The sequence below is a fragment of the Pristiophorus japonicus genome, chromosome 1, assembly GCF_044704955.1.
Source record: "Pristiophorus japonicus isolate sPriJap1 chromosome 1, sPriJap1.hap1, whole genome shotgun sequence".
Classification (NCBI taxonomy): domain Eukaryota; kingdom Metazoa; phylum Chordata; class Chondrichthyes; family Pristiophoridae; genus Pristiophorus; species Pristiophorus japonicus.
In genome coordinates this window covers 404,374,526-404,393,331 of record NC_091977.1, presented here as the reverse complement: position 1 = coordinate 404,393,331, position 18,806 = coordinate 404,374,526, and the positions used below count along the sequence as shown (strand labels likewise).

Genomic DNA, 18,806 nt, shown 5'->3' with positions numbered 1-18,806 from the left:
CATAGTCCCTTATCATTTAAGAAACTGTCTCTTTCTGTCTTAAATTTATTCAATGTCCCAGCTTCCACAGCGCTCTCAGGCAGTGAATTCCACAGATTTCTAACCCTGAGAAGAAATTTCTCCTCATCTCAGTTTTAAATGGGTGGCTCCTTATTCTAAGACTGTGCCCTCTAGTTCTAGTCTCCCCTATCAGTGGAAACATCCTCTCTGCATCCACCTCGTCAAGCCCCCTCATAATCTTATACGTTTCAATAAGATCACCTCTCATTCTTCTGAATTTCAATGAGTAGAAGCCCTCATAAGTCAACCCCCTCATCTCCGGAATCAACCTAGTGAGCCTTCTCTGAATCGCCTCCAAAGCAAGTATATCCTTTCGTAAATATGGAAACCAAAACTGCATGCAGTATTCCAAGTGTGGCCTCATCAATACCCTGTTTACCTGTAACAAGACTTCCCTGCTTTTATACTCCATCCCCTTTGCAATAAAGGCCAAGATTCCATTGGCCTTCCTGATCACTTGCTTTACCTGCTTACTATCCTTTTGCAATCTTTCTCCATTTACATAATAACTTGCTGTTGGCAGAAAAAAATTAAAGTGCATTACCTCACACTTTCCAACATTATACTCCATCTGCCAAATTTTTGCATACTCACTTAGCCTGTATGTCCTTTTGCAGATTTTTTGTGTTCTTCTCACACATTGCTTTTCCTCCCATCTTTGTATTGTCAGCAAACCTGGCTACATTACACTTGATCCGTTCTTCCAAGTCGTTAATATAGATTGTAAATAGTTGGGGTCCCAGCACTGATCCCTGCGGCACCCCACTAGTTACTGATTGTCCACCCGAGAATTAACCATTGATCCCGACTCTGGTTTCTGTTTGCCAATCCTCTATCCATGCTAATCTATTACCCCCAACCCTATGAACTTTTATCTTGTGCAGTAACCTTTTACGTGGCACCTTGTCAAATGCCTTCTGGAAGTCTAAATACACCACATCCACTGGTTCTCCTTTATCCACCCTGTTCGTTACATCCTCAAAGAATTCCAGCAATTTTGTCAAACATGACTTCCCCTTCATAAATCCATGGTGACTCTGCCTGACCGAATTTTGCTTTTCCAAATGTCCTACTAAATATAGTTAACTGAGCCTGGAATCTAAATTGTAAAATGATGTGTACTCCTTGTGTATCAGTGGGTGAATGCAGGCAGGAATAGGTACAGGTGCGATCGGAAAAATGACTGCATTCTATATTGTAATTCATGACTTTGCAGATTGTAATCTTAAGCTGTACAGACAGGAAAGTCCCAGGTTTGGTCTCTGATCTATGCTGAGTTAGCTGATCTCAATTATCGCTGTACCTCCTAGGTTAGGGATGGTTAAAATCAACCAGTGGTTCAGATTCTAATACTAGCCACTGATGCCTACTGGAAAATTAGCACCTGAGGATATAATTTGTATTTGAACCCTTTTGGTCGACACTTATCGTCTAAGTTCTCTGCTAAAGAATGGCTAATTGGACGAGGTTCCAGAGAGGTTACTAGTAATTAGGATAAATGGCTACCCTCAGAATCAAAGGAGAGAAAATTCTGATGGATCGTCAAAATAAATAGAAAGTGGTGTGGGCATTTGATCATTGTCTATTTCACAGTTGTAATGTTGCAGGTACCAGTATGTCTTTAGGGGGCCTCAATGGTAGAGCAAACCTCTTTTTAAAAAAAAAAAAATACTTGCATTTATATAGTCGCACGGAGACATTTTCTGCAGGTTCCAAACTCGTGCCCTATGAAAAATGCCAAATTTAATTTTTGCTTTTGGAAGTATTGACTATTGGGAAGACCAAAGCCATTATTTACAGTCCCTGCCGCAAACTCCGTTCCCTAGCTACTGACTCCATCCCTCTCCCCAACTTCTGTCTGAGGCTGAACCAGACTGTTCGCAACCTTGGTGTCATATTTGACCCTGAGATGAGTTTTCGACCACAAATTTGCAGCAGGACGAAGACCATCTATTTCCACCGCCATAACATCGGCCATCTCCACCCTTGCCTCAGCTTATCTGCTGCTGAAGCCCTTATCCATGCCTTTGTTATCTCCACACTTGATTATTCCAACGCACTCCTGGCTAGCCTCCCATATTCTACCATACATAAACTAGAGGTGATCCAAAACTCGACTGCCCGTGTCCTAACTCGCACCAAGTCCCGTCGCTCCTGTGCTCGCTGACCTACATTGGCTTCCGGTTAAGCAACGCCTCGATTTCAAAATTCTCATCCTTGTTTTCAAATCCCTCCATCCTCGCCCCTCCCTATCTCTGTGATCTCCTCCATTCCCACAATCCCTCGGGATGTCTGCGCTCCTCTAATTCTGCCCTCTTGAGCATCCCTGATTATAATTGGTCAACCATTAGTGACCATGCCTTCTGTTGCCTAGGCCCGAAGCTCTGGAGAGATGTGTGTGCTTACTGTATGAAATAGATATTTTTGTATTCCAGACTTCTGCTTTGTGTGAATTGACTGCAGGGGAACCAGTAGAGGTAGTGTATTTGGATTTCAAAAAGGCATTCGGCAAGGTGCCACACAAAAGGTTACTGCCCAAGATCACTGCTCATGGGGTTGCAGGTAATATATTAGCATGGATAGAGGATTGGCTAATGAACAGAAAGCAGAGGGTCAAGATAAATGGGTCATTTTCAGGTGGCAAACTGTAACTAGTGGGGTGCCACAGGAATCGGTGCTGGGGTTCTCAACTATTTACAATCTATATTAATTACTTGGAAAAATACCGAGTGTATTGTAGTGTAGCCAAATTTGCTGACTATACAAAGATTGGTGAGAAAGCAAGTTTGTGAGGAGGACACAGAGTCTGCAAAGGGATATAGATAGATTAAGTGAGTGGGCAAAAATTTGGCAGATGGAGTATAATGCAGGAAAATATGAGGTTATCCACTTTGGTAGGAAGAATAGAAAAGCAAATTATTATTTAAATGGAGAGCGACTACAGAATGCTGCGATACAGGGGGATCTGCGTGTCCTCGTATATGAAACACAAAGTTTAGTATGCATGCACAGCAAGTAATTAGGAAGGCAAATGGAATGTTGGCCTTTATTGCAAGGAGATGGAGTACAAAAGTAGGGAAGTCCTTCTACAACTGTACAGGGCGTTGGTGAGACCACACCTGGAGTACTGTGTACAGTTTTGGTCTCCTTATTTAAGGAGGGATATACTTGCATTGGAGGCGGTTCAGAGAAGGTTCACTACACTAGGTTGATTCCTGGGATGAAGGGGTTGTCTTATGAGAAAAGGCTGAGCAGGTTGGGCCTGTGCTCTTGGGCCCCAAGTTTCCACACGCGGCAAAACAGGCGTCCCTCCGAGCTGGGCGCCCGTTTTTCGCGCTGAAAACGACGCCTGAAAAAAAAACGCGCTATTCTCGAGCGCTTTGCAGCTCGATGTCCGCTTGGCGCGGCGCACAGGGGGCGAAGCCTACCATTCGCGCCGATTTTGTAAGTAGGAGGGAGCGGGTACCATTTAAATGAGTTTTTTTCGTGCCGGCAACCCTGCGCGTGTGCATTGGAGCGTTCGCGCACGCACAGTGTGAAGGAAACATTGGCACTCGGCCATTTTTGTAGTTCTTTGTTGCTGTTCAATTTTTAAAATTTTTTAATAAAACCACATTGCCCTTCCATGATCAGCACTGAGGCTTCTTGCAGCAGTGAGAAGGCAGCAGAAAACGGGCCCGACCGACGGCAGGGGGGCCTCTTCCCCCCCCCCCCCCCCCCCCAGCCGTCGGGAATGGCTGCCTCAACTTCTGAGGCTTCCTGCAGCCTTCTCACTGCCTCCCCCCCCACCCCCCGCTGCCGTCGGTCGGGCCCTTACTGCCTCCCCCCTCTGCCGTCGGGAACGGCTGCTGCCGTCGGTCGGGCCCTCACTGCCTTCCCTCCCCTGCCGTCGGGAACGGCTGCCTCCTCACTGCCTTCCCTCCCCTGACGTCGGGAACGGCTGCCTCAACTTGTGAGGCTTCCTGCAGCCTTCTCCCTGCCTGAAGCACTTTCACACAGGTAGGAACATGGTTTATTTAATCTTTTCTTTGCTTATAAATTTTTATTCAGGTTGGAATTATTTGTATAATATTTGTATAAGTATAACTAAGGATTTATTGTAGAATTTAATGACTTCCCTCCCCCCCCCCCCCCCCCACCTCGTTCCGGACGCCTAATTTGTAACCTGCGCCTGATTTTTTAATGTGTAGACGAGGTTTTTTCAGGCCTACAAAAATCTTCACTTGCTCCATTCTAAGTTAGTTTGGAGTACGTTTTCACTGTGGAAACTTTCAAATCAGGCGTCAGTGGCCGGACACACCCCATTTTGAAAAAAAAATTCTGTTCAAAAGTGAAACTGTTCTAACTGACTAGAACTGCAGAAAACTTAAATGTGGAGAATTCCGATTTCTAAGATACTCCGTTCTCCACCAGTTGCTCCTAAAAATCAGGAGCAAATCATGTGGAAACTTGGGGCCTTGGAGTTTAGAAGAATGAGAGGTGTTTTATTGAAACATACAAGATTCTGAGGGGGCTTGACAGGGTAGATGCTGAGAGGATGTTTCCCCTCGTGGGGGAATCTAGAACTAGGATGCATAGTTTCAGAATAAGGGGTCGCCCATTTAAAACCGAGATGATGAAACAATTACAGCTGTGAGGCGGGATGATATGGTGGAAGGTTCATCAAATGAGGCCATATGGATTTAACTGAAGAACAAAAAAGGGGTGATCACACTGCTGGGAGTGTACTATAGACCCCCAAACAGAGCAAGATAGAAGAGCAAATATGTAGGTAGATTTCTGAGAAGTGCAAAAACTGTAGGGGCAGTAATAGGTGATTTCACTAACCTAATATTAACTGGGTTAGAATGAGTGTGAAGGGTATAGAGAGAGCAGAATTCCTAAATTGCATTCAGGAGAACTTCTTTAGTCAGTACGTAGCAAGCCCAACAAGGGAGGGGGCGGTTCTGTACTTAGTTTTAGGGAATGAAGCTGGGCAGATGGTAAAGGACATCAGTGGGAGAGCATTTTGGTGCTACTGATCATAATTCAGTTAGATTTAGGATAGTTATGGAAAAGGACAAAGGTAGACCAGGAATAAAAGTTCTTAATTGGGGAAAAGACAATTTTGCTGAGCTGAGATGGAATTTGGCCAAAGTGGACTGGAAACGGCTACTTGAAGGTAAATCAGTGTCTGAGCAATGGGAGGCATTCAAGGAGGAGATCATGAGGGTTCAGAGCAAATATGTTCCCTTGAGGGGAGAGGGGGTGGGCTGACCAATCTAGAGCCCCCTGGATGTCAAGGAACATACAGGGTGGAATAAAGGGGGAAAAAAAGGGAGGCTTATGACAGATACCGAGGGCTCAATACTGCAGAAACCCTAGAGGAGTATAGAAAGTGCAGGGGTGAAATTAAAAAGGAAATTAGGGAAGCAAAGAGAAGGCATGAAAAAATATTGGCAAGTAAAATTAAGGAAAACCCAAAGATGTTCTATAAATATATTGAGAGGATAACTAAAGAAAGAGTAGAGCCTATTCGAGACCATGAAGGTAATCGGTGTGTGGAGGCGGAAGACGTGGGTATGGTTCTCAATGAATATTTTGTGTCTGTTTTCACAAAAGAGGGGGGTGATGTAGACATTGCAATCGGGGAGGAGTGTGAAATATTAGATGAAATAAACATAGTGAGAGAGGAAGTATTAAGGGGTTTAACAGCTTTTAAAGTGGGTAAATCACCAGGCCCGGATTAAATGTATCCCAGACTGTTGAGAGATGCAAGAGAGGAAATAGCAGAGGCTTTGATCATCATTTTCCAATCCTGTCTGTCCACAGGTATGGTACTGGAGAACTGCTAATGTTGTACCATTGTTTAAAAAGGGAGAAGGGGATAGACCGAGTAATTATAGGCCAGTACGCCTACCTCAGAGGTGGAAAAATTGTTGGAAAAAATTCTGAGGGACAGGATAAATCTTCATTTAGAAAGACACTGATTAATCGAGGACAGTCGGAGTGGATTTGTTAAGGGAAAGTCGTAATGTATATGGATTTTAGCAAGGTTTTGATAAGGTCCCACAAGGCAGACTGGTCACAAAAGTAAAAGCCTAAGGGATCCAAGTAGCAAGTTGGAGCCAAAATTGGCTCTCCGGTAGGAAACAAAGGGTAATGGATCGCCAGGTGTTTTCGTGACGAAGTGGTTCCGCCAGGGCTCAGTACTAGTTCCCTTGCTTTTTGTGGTGTATATATCAGTGGTTTAGACTTGAATGTATGGGGTATGACCAAGAAGTTTGCAGATGATACAAAAATTGTCTGTGTGGTTGATGAAGAAGAAAGCTGTAGACTGCAGGAAGATATCAATGGACTGGTCAAGTCGACAGAAAATTCAATCTGGAGAAGTGTGAGGTAATGCATTTGGGGAATAAGGCAAGGGAATGCACAAATAGTGGGACACTGAAGTGTAGAGGAATAGAAGGACCTTGGAGTGCATGTCCACAGATCCCTGAAGATAGCAGGACAGGTAGATATGGTGGTTGAAGGCATTCGGGATACTTGCTTTTATTAGACGAGGCCTAGAATAGTAAGAGCAGGGCGGTTATGCTTGAACTGTGTAAAACACTAGTTAGGCCACAGCTAGAGTACTGCTTGCAGTTCTGATCATCACATTACAGGGACGATGTGATTGCACTAGAGGAGATTTATGCAGATGTTGCTTGAACTGGAGAATTTTAGCTACGAGGAAAGATTGAATAGGCTAACGTTTTCTTTGGAACAAAGGAGGCTGAGGATAGACCTAATTGAGGTGTATAAAATTAGGTTCTATAGTTTAGTTCCACTCCAGCGGGGAGCTTGTTGAGCGTGAGGTGGAGCATTGCAGCGAGGAAGATCGAGAAGAGGGTTGGTGCGATGACGCAGCCCTGCTTGACCCCGGTCCGGAGGTGGATTGGGTCGGTAGCGGATCCGTTGGTCAGGATCACGGCTTGCATGTCGTCGTGGAGCAGGCGGAGGATGGCAACAAACTTTTTGAGGGCAGCCAAAACTGAGGGGGACGCTCCATAGTCCCTCGCAGTTAAGTGTCGAAGGCCAAAGAAGGCCTTGTATAACGGTTGGTGCTGTTACTTGCATTTCTCTTGCAGTTGTTGCGCTGTAAAGATCATGTCCATTGCACCCCATAGTGGACAGAATCTGCACTGTGACTCCAGGAGGAGCTCCTCAGCCACGGAGAAGACGGTTGAGGAGGATTCTAGCATCAAAACACTCTACCAGCTCTGTTGGGCAGGCCATATTGTCCACATGCCCGACACAAAACTCCCAAAGCAAACGCTCTACTCTGAACTCCTACACGGCAGGCAATCCCCAGGTGGGCAGAGGAAACGTTTCAAGGACACCTTCAAAGTCTCCTTGATAAAGTGCAACATCCCCACCGACACCTGGGAGCCCTGGCCAAAGACTGCCCTAAGTGGAGGAAGAGCATCCTGGAGGGCGCTGAGCACCTTGAGGCTAGTCATCGAGAGCATGAAGAAAGCAAGCGTAGGCAGCGGAAGGAGCGTGCGGAAAACCAGACTCCCCACCCACCCTTTCATTCATTGACTGTCTCTCACCTGTGATAGAGACTGTAATTCCTGTATTGGACTGTAGTCACCTGAGAAACTCACTTTGAGTGGAAGCAAGTCTTCCTCGATTTCGAGGGACTGCCTATGATGATGATGTATAAAATTATGAGGGGCCTGGATAGAGTCGATGGGACAGACCTACTTCCCTTAGAAAGATCAACAACCAGGGGGCATAGATTTAAAATAATTGAACATAACATAAAAAATAGGAGCAGGAGTAGGCCAATACGGCCCCTCGAGCCTGCTCTGCCATTCAATACGATCATGCCTGATCTGATCCTGGACTCCGGTCCATTTCCCTGCCCATTCTCCATAACCCCTTATTCCCATATCATTTAAGAAACTGTCTCTTTCTGTCTTAAATTTATTCAATGTCTCATCTTCCACAGCTCTCTGAGGCAGCGAATTCCACAGATCCACAACCTTCTGAGAAAAAAATTTCTCCTCATCTCAGTTTTAAATGGGCGGCCCCTTATTCTAAGATTATGCGTTCTAGTTCTAGTCTCCCCTATCTGTGGAAACATCCTCTCTGCATCCACCTTGTCAAGCCCCCTCATAATCTTGTATGTTTCGATAAGATCACCTCTTATTCTTCTGAATTCCAATGAGTAGAGGCCCAACCTACTCAACCTTTACTCATAAGTCAACCCCCTCATCTCAGGAATCAACCTTGTGAACCTTCTCTGAACTGCCTCCAAAGCAAGTATATCCTTTCGTAAATATGGAAACCAAAACTGCACGTAGTATTCCAGGTGTGGCCTCACCAATACCCTGTACAACGGTAGCAAGACGTCCCTGCTCTTATACTCCATCCCCTTTGCAATAAAGGCCAAGATTCCATTGGCATTCCTGATCACTTGCTGTACCTGCATACTAACCTTTTATGTTTCATGCGCAAGTACCCCCAGGTCCTGCTGTACTGCAGCACTTTGCGATCTTTTGCCATTTAAATAATAACTTGCTCTTTGATTTTTTTTCTGCCGCAGTGCATGACCTCTCACTATCCAACATTATACTCCATCTGCCAAATTTTTGTCCACTCACTTAGCCTGTCTGTCATTTTGCAGATTTAGTGTGTCCTCCTCACAGAAACAAAGAAACATAGAAAATAGATGCAGGAGTAGGCCATTTGGCCCTTTGAGCCTGCACCACTATTCAATAAGATCATGGCTGATCATTCACCTCAGTACCCCTTTCCTGCTTTCTCTCCATACCCCTTGATCCCTTTAGCCATAAGGGCCATATCTAACTCCCTCTTGAATATATCCAACGAACTGGCATCAACAACTCTCTGCGGTAGAGAATTCCACAGGCTAACAACTCTCTTGAGTGAATAAGTTTCTCATCTTGGTCCTAACTGGCTGACCCCTTAGACTGTGATCCCTGATTCTGGACTTCCCCAACATCGGGAGCATTCTTCCTGCATCACACATTGCTTTTCCTCCCATCTTTGTAACATCGGCAAACTTGGCTACGTTACACTCAGTCCCTTCCTCCAAGTTGTTAATATAGATTGTAAATAGTTGGGGTCGCAGCACTGATCCCTGCGGCACCCCACTGGTTACTGATTGCCAACCCGAGAATAAACCATTTATCCCTACTCCCTGTTTTCTGTTCGTTAGCCAATCCTCTATCCATGCTAATATATTACTCCTAACCCCGTGAACTTTTATCTTGTGCAGTAACCTTTTATGTGGCACTTTGTCAAATGCCTTCTGGAAGTCTAAATACACCACATCCACTGGTTCCGCTTTATCTACCCTGTTCGTTACATCCTCAAATAATTCTAGCAAATTTGTCAAACATGACTTCCACTTAATAAATCCATGCTGACTCTGCCTGACCAAATTTTGCATTTCCAAATGTCCTGCTGCTGCTTCTTTAATAATGGACTCCAACATCTTCCCAACCACAGATGTTAAGCTAACTGGTTTATAGTTTCCTGCTTTTTGTCTGCCTCCTTTTTTAAATAGGGGCATTACGTTTGCAATTTTGCAATCTGCTGGGACCTCCCCAGAATCCAGAGAATGTTGGTAAATTACAACCAGTGCATCCACTATCCCTGCCGCTACTTCTCAAGACCCTAGGATGCAAGCCATCAGGTCCAGGCGATTTATCTGCCTTTAGTCCCATTATCTTACTGAGTACCACCTCCTTAGTGATAAGTTTCTCCCCCCCCCCCGCCCCACCCCCCTATAGCCCCTTGATTATCCACTGTTGGAATATTATTAATGTCCTCTACCCTAAAGACTAATAAAAAATATTTGTTTAGAGTTTCTGCCATCTCCGTGTTCCCCATTACTAATTCCCCGGTCTCGTCCTTTAAGGGACCAACATTTACTCTAGCCACTTTTTTTTTTCCTTTTTTTATATACCTATAGAAACTCTTGCTATCTGTTTTTATATTCTGTGCTAGTTTACTTTCATAGCCTATCTTCCCTTTCTTAATCATTTTTTTAATCATTCTTTGTTGGCTTTTAAATACTTCCCAATCTTCAGTCCTCCCACTAGTTTTGGCCACATTGTATGCCCTTGTTTTTAATTGGATACCGTCCTTTATTTCTTTTAGTTAGCCGCGGATGGCTATCTTTTCTCTTGCGCCCTTTCCTCCTCACTGGAATATATTTTTCTTGAGAGTTGTGAAATATCTCCTTAAATGTACACCACTGTCCATCAACCGTCCTACCCTTTAATCTATTTTCCCAGTCCACTTTAGCCAATTCTGCCCTCATACCTTCATAGTCTCCTTTATTTAAGCTCAGTACGCTGGTTAGAGATCCAACTTTCTCACCCTCCATCTGAATTTGAAATTTGGATCATGCTATGATCATTCATTCCAAGGGGATCCATTACGAGGAGATTGTTTATTAATTGGTAGGCGGTTTAGAGTGGATTTGAGGGGAAATTTCTTCACCCGAGGGTGGTGAGGGTCTGGAACTCACTGCCTGAAAGGGCGGTAGAGGCAGAAATCCTCATTTTAAAAGTACTTGGATATGCACTTGGAAGTGTTGTAACCTACAAGGCTACGGACCAAGAGCTGGAAAGTGGGATTAGGTTGGATAGCTCTTTGTCGGCCAGCACGAATACAATGAGTCGAATTGCCTCTTTCCGTGCTGTAAATTTCTATGAGGAGGAATTGCTTCTCTGAGGGTCATGAATCTTTGGAATTCTCTATCCCAGAGAGCTGTGGAAGCTGAGTCATTGAATATATTCAAGGCTGCGATAGGCAGATTCTTGAACTATAGGCGAGTCCAGGGTTATGGGGAACAGGCAAAAGTGGAGTTGAGGCCAGGATCTGATTAGCCATGATCATATTGAATGGCGGAGCAGGCTCGAGTGGCTGTATGGCCGCCTACTCCTATTTTATGTTCTTACTGCGTATCCTTTGAAACAGTTTAGCAACTGTGGTATAAAGTGAATGAGCAACTAATAAAATCTTAAGGATTATAACCGCTTTTAATATAGCTGATAAATCGTGTGAAGTTTGAATTGCTGCAAAATAATCTTGAATGTTTTTGTTACGTGCCATTTTTTTTCTCTAACAGTCACTAGTGAGGGATTGTTTAGTATGCTTGAGCTTGGTGGTCTATATATAGGGCTGTAATAATACCCGCCCTCCTGCATGGATCAGCGGCATGGACGATGTACAGAAGACACATCAAGTCGCTGGAGATATATCACCAACGATGTCTCCGCAAGATCCTGCAAATTCCCGGGAGGACAGACGCACCAACATCAGTGTCCTCGTCCAGGCTAACATCCCCAGCACTGAAGCACTAACCACACTCAATCAGCTTCGCTGGGCAGGCCACTTAGTTCGCATGCCAGACACGAGGCTCCCTAAGCAATTGCTCTACGCGGAGCTCCTTCATGGCAAACGTTACAAGGACACCCTCAAAGCCACCCTGGTGAAGTGCGACATCACCACTGACACCTGGGAGACCCTGGCCGAAGACCGTCCTAGGTGGAGAAAGTGCATCCGGGAGGGCGTTGAGCTCTTTGAATCTCAACGCTGCAAGCGTGAATAGGTCAGGCGCAGGCAGCGGAAGGAACGTGTGGCAAATCAGCCCCACCCCCCCCTCCCCCGACAAATGTCTGTCCCATCTGTGACAGGGTCTGTGGCTCTCGTGTTGGACTGTTCAGCCACCAAATAACTCACTTTAGTAGTGGAAGCAAGTCTTCCTCGATTCCGAGGGACTGCCTATGATGATGATATGAGTATGCATGAAAGTTACATATCACGGTCAAGTGTTACATCATCTTGTAAGCAAATTTGTGCCATGTCTGAAGGGGAATAAATCAGTCTGTTCCAGTGTACAGAGAAATGTTCCCACCCACAGAAAATAGCTTTGAATTGATTTAATTAAAAAAAACACGAAGGTAAACACCGATGCATTTCAGTATAGTGTGTTGCACTGTATAATAGCGGGTGTGCTCTGTCTTGAATAGCACCACAGAAGGTCTGATAGCATGTGTGAAAAATGTATTGTCCTTGTGCTGCATTGTTTATGTTCGTAGATTAAATTTTGTTTTTATTTCTTGCAGAGCAACAGCTACCCACCAATGTCCGACCCATATATGCCCAGTTACTATGCTCCTTCCATTGGATTCCCATATTCACTTGGTGAAGCCCCCTGGTCAACAGGGGGAGATCCTCCAATGCCATACTTAACAACATATGGACAGATGAGTAATGGTGAGCATCACTTTATACCAGATGGTGTATTTAGTCAACCCGGGGCCTTGGGGAGCACCCCGCCATTTTTGAATCAACATGGATTTAACTTTTTTCCTGGGAATGCAGACTTTTCTACTTGGGGTGCGAGTGGATCTCAAGGACAGTCAACACAAAGTTCTGCATATAGCAACAGCTATGGATACCCACCCAGTTCTCTTGGAAGAGCCATAGCTGATGGACAAGCTGGATTTGGCAATGATTCTTTGAGTAAGGTGCCTGGCATAAATAGCATTGAGCAAGGTATGACTGGACTGAAGATTGGAGGAGATATGACAACAGCTGTCACTAAAACAGTAGGTTCTGCTCTTAGTAGTACAGGTATGTGCAGTAGCATTGTTGCTAATAGCAACCCAGCAACAACCACTTCAGCACCTAAACCAACATCATGGGCTGCTATTGCGAGGAAGCCTGCAAAGCCCCAGCCAAAACTAAAGCCTAAGACTAACATGGGAATAGGTGGACCTGCAGTGCCACCTCCACCTATAAAACACAACATGAATATTGGAACTTGGGAAGACAAAGGGAATGTGCCCAAAGTCCCACCTGCCCAACAAATTATGCCGCCTCAAGTTGTAATCCAGCAACATCAGCTTCCACAGCAACCAATTGCTATTCAGACCCACCCAACACATCAGCAACAACTACAGCACCCAGGGCCTCAACAACCACAATCTCAAGTTCAGCAGCAGCCACAAAACCGCTGGGTGGCTCCTCGCAATCGAGGAGCTGGCTTCAATCAGAACAGTGGAGCTAATAGTGAGAATTTTGTGTTGGGTATGGCATCATTAAGCACTTCACCATCTGGAGGAGAAGTACATCCTGTGTTGGAAAAACTAAAGGGCATACACAACTACAACCCCAAAGATTTTGATTGGAGTCTGAAGACAGGCCGAGTATTTATAATTAAAAGTTACTCTGAGGACGATATACACCGTTCTATCAAGTACTCTATTTGGTGTAGTACTGAGCATGGTAATAAACGTTTGGATGCTGCTTTCCGCTCCCTGAACGGTAAAGGGCCACTCTATTTACTCTTCAGTGTAAATGGCAGTGGACATTTTTGTGGAGTGGCTGAGATGAAGTCAGCAGTGGACTATAATGCTTATGCTGGAGTGTGGTCACAAGATAAGTGGAAGGGCAAGTTTGAAGTGAAGTGGATCTTTGTGAAAGATGTACCCAATAACCAGCTACGGCATATTCGATTGGAAAACAATGATAACAAACCAGTTACCAACTCAAGGGACACGCAGGAGGTGCCCCTGGAAAAAGCCAAGCAAGTGCTTAAAATAATTGCTACTTACAAGCATACCACTTCAATCTTTGATGACTTTGCACATTATGAAAAGCGTCAAGAGGAGGAGGAAGCCATACGGAGGGCAAGTATAAAATAACTGTTGAGACTGATATTTAGTCTGCAGCTATGCTGTGTAGTACTGGTGTTTAAAATTCTTTAGGTTTCTGATATTGTACACAGGCATATATCAGATAATCCCATAATTTATATACAGTTGCCTAATATATGCATTTGAGTGTATATTAGAAATCTATTGCACAAACTATTCACGGTACTGCTGATTTTCCCCTACAGGTCTGTAACCTTTAGAACACTTAAGGATTCAGGTAATGGTGTTTACCGTGTGAATTAAACTGGTACATTTTAGATGAATTGATGTATGTAATTTGTACATTTCAAAATCGACACTGGTATACTTAGCTATATAGATCTCACTGAACTTGAATTACCTAAAGTGCAGTTGACAGTATTAGCATTTCTTGAATCTGATCTATTTTTGCTTTAGGCCTGAATTTTAAATGCATACAAAAAAATAACTTCTGATTACCCAAAGATTGTCCTTCAAAGGTTAGAAATGTTAACCATCTTCAAACCAGTTGGTAGTTGCCCCCAAAAAACACACATTCAATGTAGCTGCTATACATAAGGCAAATAAGAAAACTGGACATCAAACACCTTTCATTTACCTATAAACTATGATGTGCCATGGTGTCATCTGGGAGATTTTGGGCAGCAATAATCAGTACACTATTCCATTGCTGATACTGTTTTTCTGGCACAGTGTAAGTCTTGCAGTTTTTAACTAGTCATTTGTAATATGTGTGATCTGTTAAATATAATCAGCAAGAGACTGGACCTGCTCAACATTTTGGCACCATGGAGCAGTGAAAGACTAGTGAGTCACAAAAATAGAGTGGTGGGAAATTGTACAGTAAGGGGATTAGGTTGTCTTTCTTTGCTGTCATGACTGGGTGTGCTGCATGGTGTGTTGTATTCCTGTTGTCTGGGTGAAGGACATCATGGATTTCTTTCCTTTTTTGCAGTTTTTCTACCCGTTCCAAGTTGGAACCAATGACCTAGGTAGAAATATCTTTGGGGTCTTGCAGAGGGAGTTGAATTAGTTGGGCACTAACTTGAAATGGATTTCTAGGTTAAGGAGCGAAAGATTAAGATGGCCAATGCATGGCTGCAAGATTGGTGCAGAAGGGAAGGGCTCATATTGTTGGGACCTTAGAGTGAGTTCTGGAAACAAGGAAGTCTGTACCAAAGGAATGACCTGCACCTCAGCTTAAACTGCACCAGTGTCCTTGAGTAGTGGGAGTGGGAGACAATCTAGGCTTGAGACTTCAAAGGAGAGCAGGATTAATAAAGCTATTGAAATAGCTGAAGTAAATAGTGAGGAAATATTACCCGAGGAGAAAGGGCAATAAAAGGGCTTTCTGGTAGTGAGATATAAGAGAATTATGATAGAATAGGTACAACAGACATTGCTTAGGTTTGGACATGGGTGGGAACTGTAGAGGAAAGGGGAATGGTGTGGCAGTATTGAAGGATTCAATCCAGCACTAGAAATTCAGGATGTCCTAAGGAGGTTGTGTTAAGACAGAATCCATATAAATGAGAGTTAAAGAAGGGAAATGGCATAATTCTTTGTGCATTAGAGACCACAAAATAGTGGAGATGAGACAAAGTGGGAAATTTGTAGGCAGTTCAGGAGAGATATATACATGAGAACATCAATAGGAGCAGGAGTAGGCCCCTCGAGCCTGCTCTGCCATTCAATAAGATCATGACTGATCTGATCTTGGCCTCAATTCTACTTCCCTGCCCACTCCCCATAACCCTTGACTCCCTTATCTCCACCTTAAATATATTCAATAACCCAGCCTCCACAGTTCTCTGGAGTAGAGAATTCCAAAGACCCTCTGTTTTAAATAGGCTTATTATTTAAATACAACAGAGCTGTAATACTGGGGGCTTTTAACTTGTATGGACTGGGATAAAAGTAATGTACTAAGTCAAAGCGGGAATTCTTTTTGGACCTTCTCTATTTCCCCGCTGCCTTTATTTCTTGCGTAAATATTATTGCTGTTTGGTATTCTGCTAAGTTTCATTAACTTTGTTTTAAAGTTACTTTTTTTTTAAAAAAAAACCTTTGGGCCTGATATTGGCAGAGTGCTCATAGAGTGCATGGCCTTTAAGTTTTGTTCAAATTTCCTACATGCAATAACTTCCTTTTCATTTAATATTAACACATGCTCTTCCCCTTTGCAGAAGTACCCTTCCCCTTCTCCACCTACTAAGTTTATGAAGCAGTCTCCTGTCCAATTCACCCTGTACCATTTTCCCAACACCTTGTTCCTGGCTCCTATCTGTGAGTGGCATCATTATTGCAAGCTCATGGATTCTTGGCTATAGGGCAAGCCAAAAATCCCCCAAGTGAAACAGGAGCATCAGATAAAAGACAGGAGCAGTGATGAGAGGACAATTGGAATGTGGAATATGCCAATTTCTTTGATGGGAGGAGGGAGAGAGTTTGCACCTTCTCTCAAAATGTAATGGATTCCCAGTCCCAAGATAGACTCTGGCCTGCTATTTAATTTGACTATCTAACTTATGAAAGGACGAAAAGAAAGCTTGCTCTTAAATTACACCAAAAGTCTTCCTTAGGATAGAGTTGAATATCAGTCATTCTGCTAATGTGCTCTCCAAATTAGAGAGGTCATCAAGGAGTTTCTTCTGTTTGAATAAACCAACTATTTGAAGCAAGATTTCAGGAGAGAAAAGAGAATATTTTAAGCTTTGCTTGGAGATATTTAAAGTGATTTCCAATTCCTTCAACTAAATTGCTTAGTCAAATGCAATTTTGGCTGCAGTTCACAAGCTTTGAATTACTGGAGATCCAAATCAAGATTTTCTTGTAAGATAGCAGTTGAATTGTCAGTAATGGATATGTTGTATGGTTTAGGACACATTATGTTACAATCAGCCCCGTCATGTACAGTGGTTCAAGCTGAGCTAACAATATGAACGTATTATAGTATCGTAGCCGCTCTGTAATTGGTGCACCAAAACAGGAAACATTACTGTTTAGATGTTTTAAGATGTATTTATTATAGCGCATTTCGCTGGGTTTATTATAGTTTCAGTGCATTTTACAGGCTGCACACAGATACTTATTATAGAAACATAGAAAATAGGTGCAGGAGTAGGCCATTCGGCCCTTCGAGCCTGCACTGCCATTCAATGAGTTCATGGCTGAACATGCAACTTCAGTACCCCATTCCTGCTTTCTCGCCATACCCCTTGATCCCCCTGGTAGTAAGGACTACATCTAACTCCTTTTTGAATATATTTAGTGAATTGGCCTCAACAACTTTCTGTGGTAGAGAATTCCACAGGTTCACCACTCTGGGTGAAGAGGTTTCTCCTCATCTCTGTCCTAAATTGCTTACCCCTTATCCTTAGACTGTGACCCCTGGTTCTGGACTTCCCGAACATTGGAAACATTCTTCCTGCATCTAACCTGTCTAAACCCGTCAGAATTTTAAACGTTTCTATGAGATCCCCTCTCATTCTTCTGCACTCCAGTGAATACAAGCCCAGTTGATCCAGTCTTTCTTGATATGTCAGTCCCGCCATCCCAGGAATCATTCTGGTGAACCTTCGCTGCACTCCCTCAATAGCAAGAATGTCCTTCCTCAAGTTAGGAGACCAAAACTGTACACAATACTCCAGGTGTGGCCTCACCAAGGCCCTGTACAACTGCAGTAACACCTCCCTGCCCCTGTACTCAAATCCCCTCGCTATGAAGGCCAACATGCCATTTACTTTCTTAACCGTCTGCTGTACCTGCATGCCAACCTTCAATGACTGATGTACCATGACACCCAGGTCTCGTTGCACCTCCCCTTTTCCTAATCTGTCACCATTCAGATAATAGTCTGTCTCTCTGTTTTTACCACCAAAGTGGATAACCTCACATTTATCCACATTATACTTCAACTGCCATGCATTTGTCCACTCACCTAACCTATCCAAGTCGCTCTGCAGCCTCATAGCATCCTCCTCGCAGATCACACTGCCACCCAACTTCGTGTCATCCGCAAATTTGGAGATGCTACATTTAATCCACTCGTCTAAATCATTAATGTACAATGTAAACAGCTGGGGCCCCAGCACAGAACTTTGCGGTACCCCACTAGTCACTGCTTGCCATTCTGAAAAGTACCCATTTACTCCTACTCTTTGCTTCCTGTCTGCCAACCAGTTCTCAATCCACGTCAGCACACTACCCCCAATCCCATGTGCTTTAACTTTGCACATTAATCTCTTGTGTGGGACCTTGTCGAAAGCCTTCTGAAAGTCCAAATATACCACATCCACTGGTTCTCCCTTGTCCACTCTACTGGAAACATCCTCAAAATTCCAGAAGATTTGTCGAGCATGATTTCCCTTTCACAAATCCATGCTGACTTGGAGCTATCATGTCACCTCTTTCCAAATGTGCTGCTATGACATCCTTAATAATTGATTTTACCCACTACCGATGTCAGGCTGACCGACCTATAATTCCCTGATTTCTCTCTCCCTCCTTTTTTAAAAAGTGGGGTTACATTGGCTACCCTCCACTCGATAGGAACTGTTCCAGAGTCTATGGAATGTTGGAAAATGACTGTCAATGCATCTGCTATTTCCAAGGCCACCTCCTTAAGTACTCTGGGATGCAGTCTATCAGGCCCTGGGGATTTATCGGCCTTCGATCCCATCAACTTCCCCAACACAATTTCCCGACTAATAAGGATTTCCCTCAGTTCCTCCTTCTTACTAGACCCTCTGACCCCTTTTATATCCGGAAGGTTGTTTGTGTCCTCCTTAGTGAATTCCGAACCAAAGTACTTGTTCAATTGGTCTGCCATTTCTTTGTTCCCCGTTATGACTTCCCCTGATTCTGACTGCAGGGGACCTACCTAGTAAAGCAAGTATCAAAATTGCTGAATTAATTTTGATTAGTCTATAATTCAAAAATGATGTCAATAGAAAAAAACTCATGCAAGTCATTATTTAGAATTAATGGGCTCAATTTTAGCCAGGAGTTGCTCCGTTTTGTTTTGGAGTAGGCTGCTTT

General features: G+C 43.7%; 1 protein-coding gene across 1 annotated transcript in view; it reads left to right on the top strand.

Annotated features, from left to right (window-relative positions):
- Positions 1–18,806, top strand: part of ythdf3 (YTH N6-methyladenosine RNA binding protein F3) — an 82,614-nt gene that overhangs the window by 41,840 nt on the left and 21,968 nt on the right. The window contains exon 3 of the mRNA XM_070891838.1: positions 12,192–13,760. Within this exon, the coding sequence (XP_070747939.1) occupies positions 12,192–13,760 (1,569 nt within the window). The remainder of the gene's footprint in view (positions 1–12,191; positions 13,761–18,806) is intronic.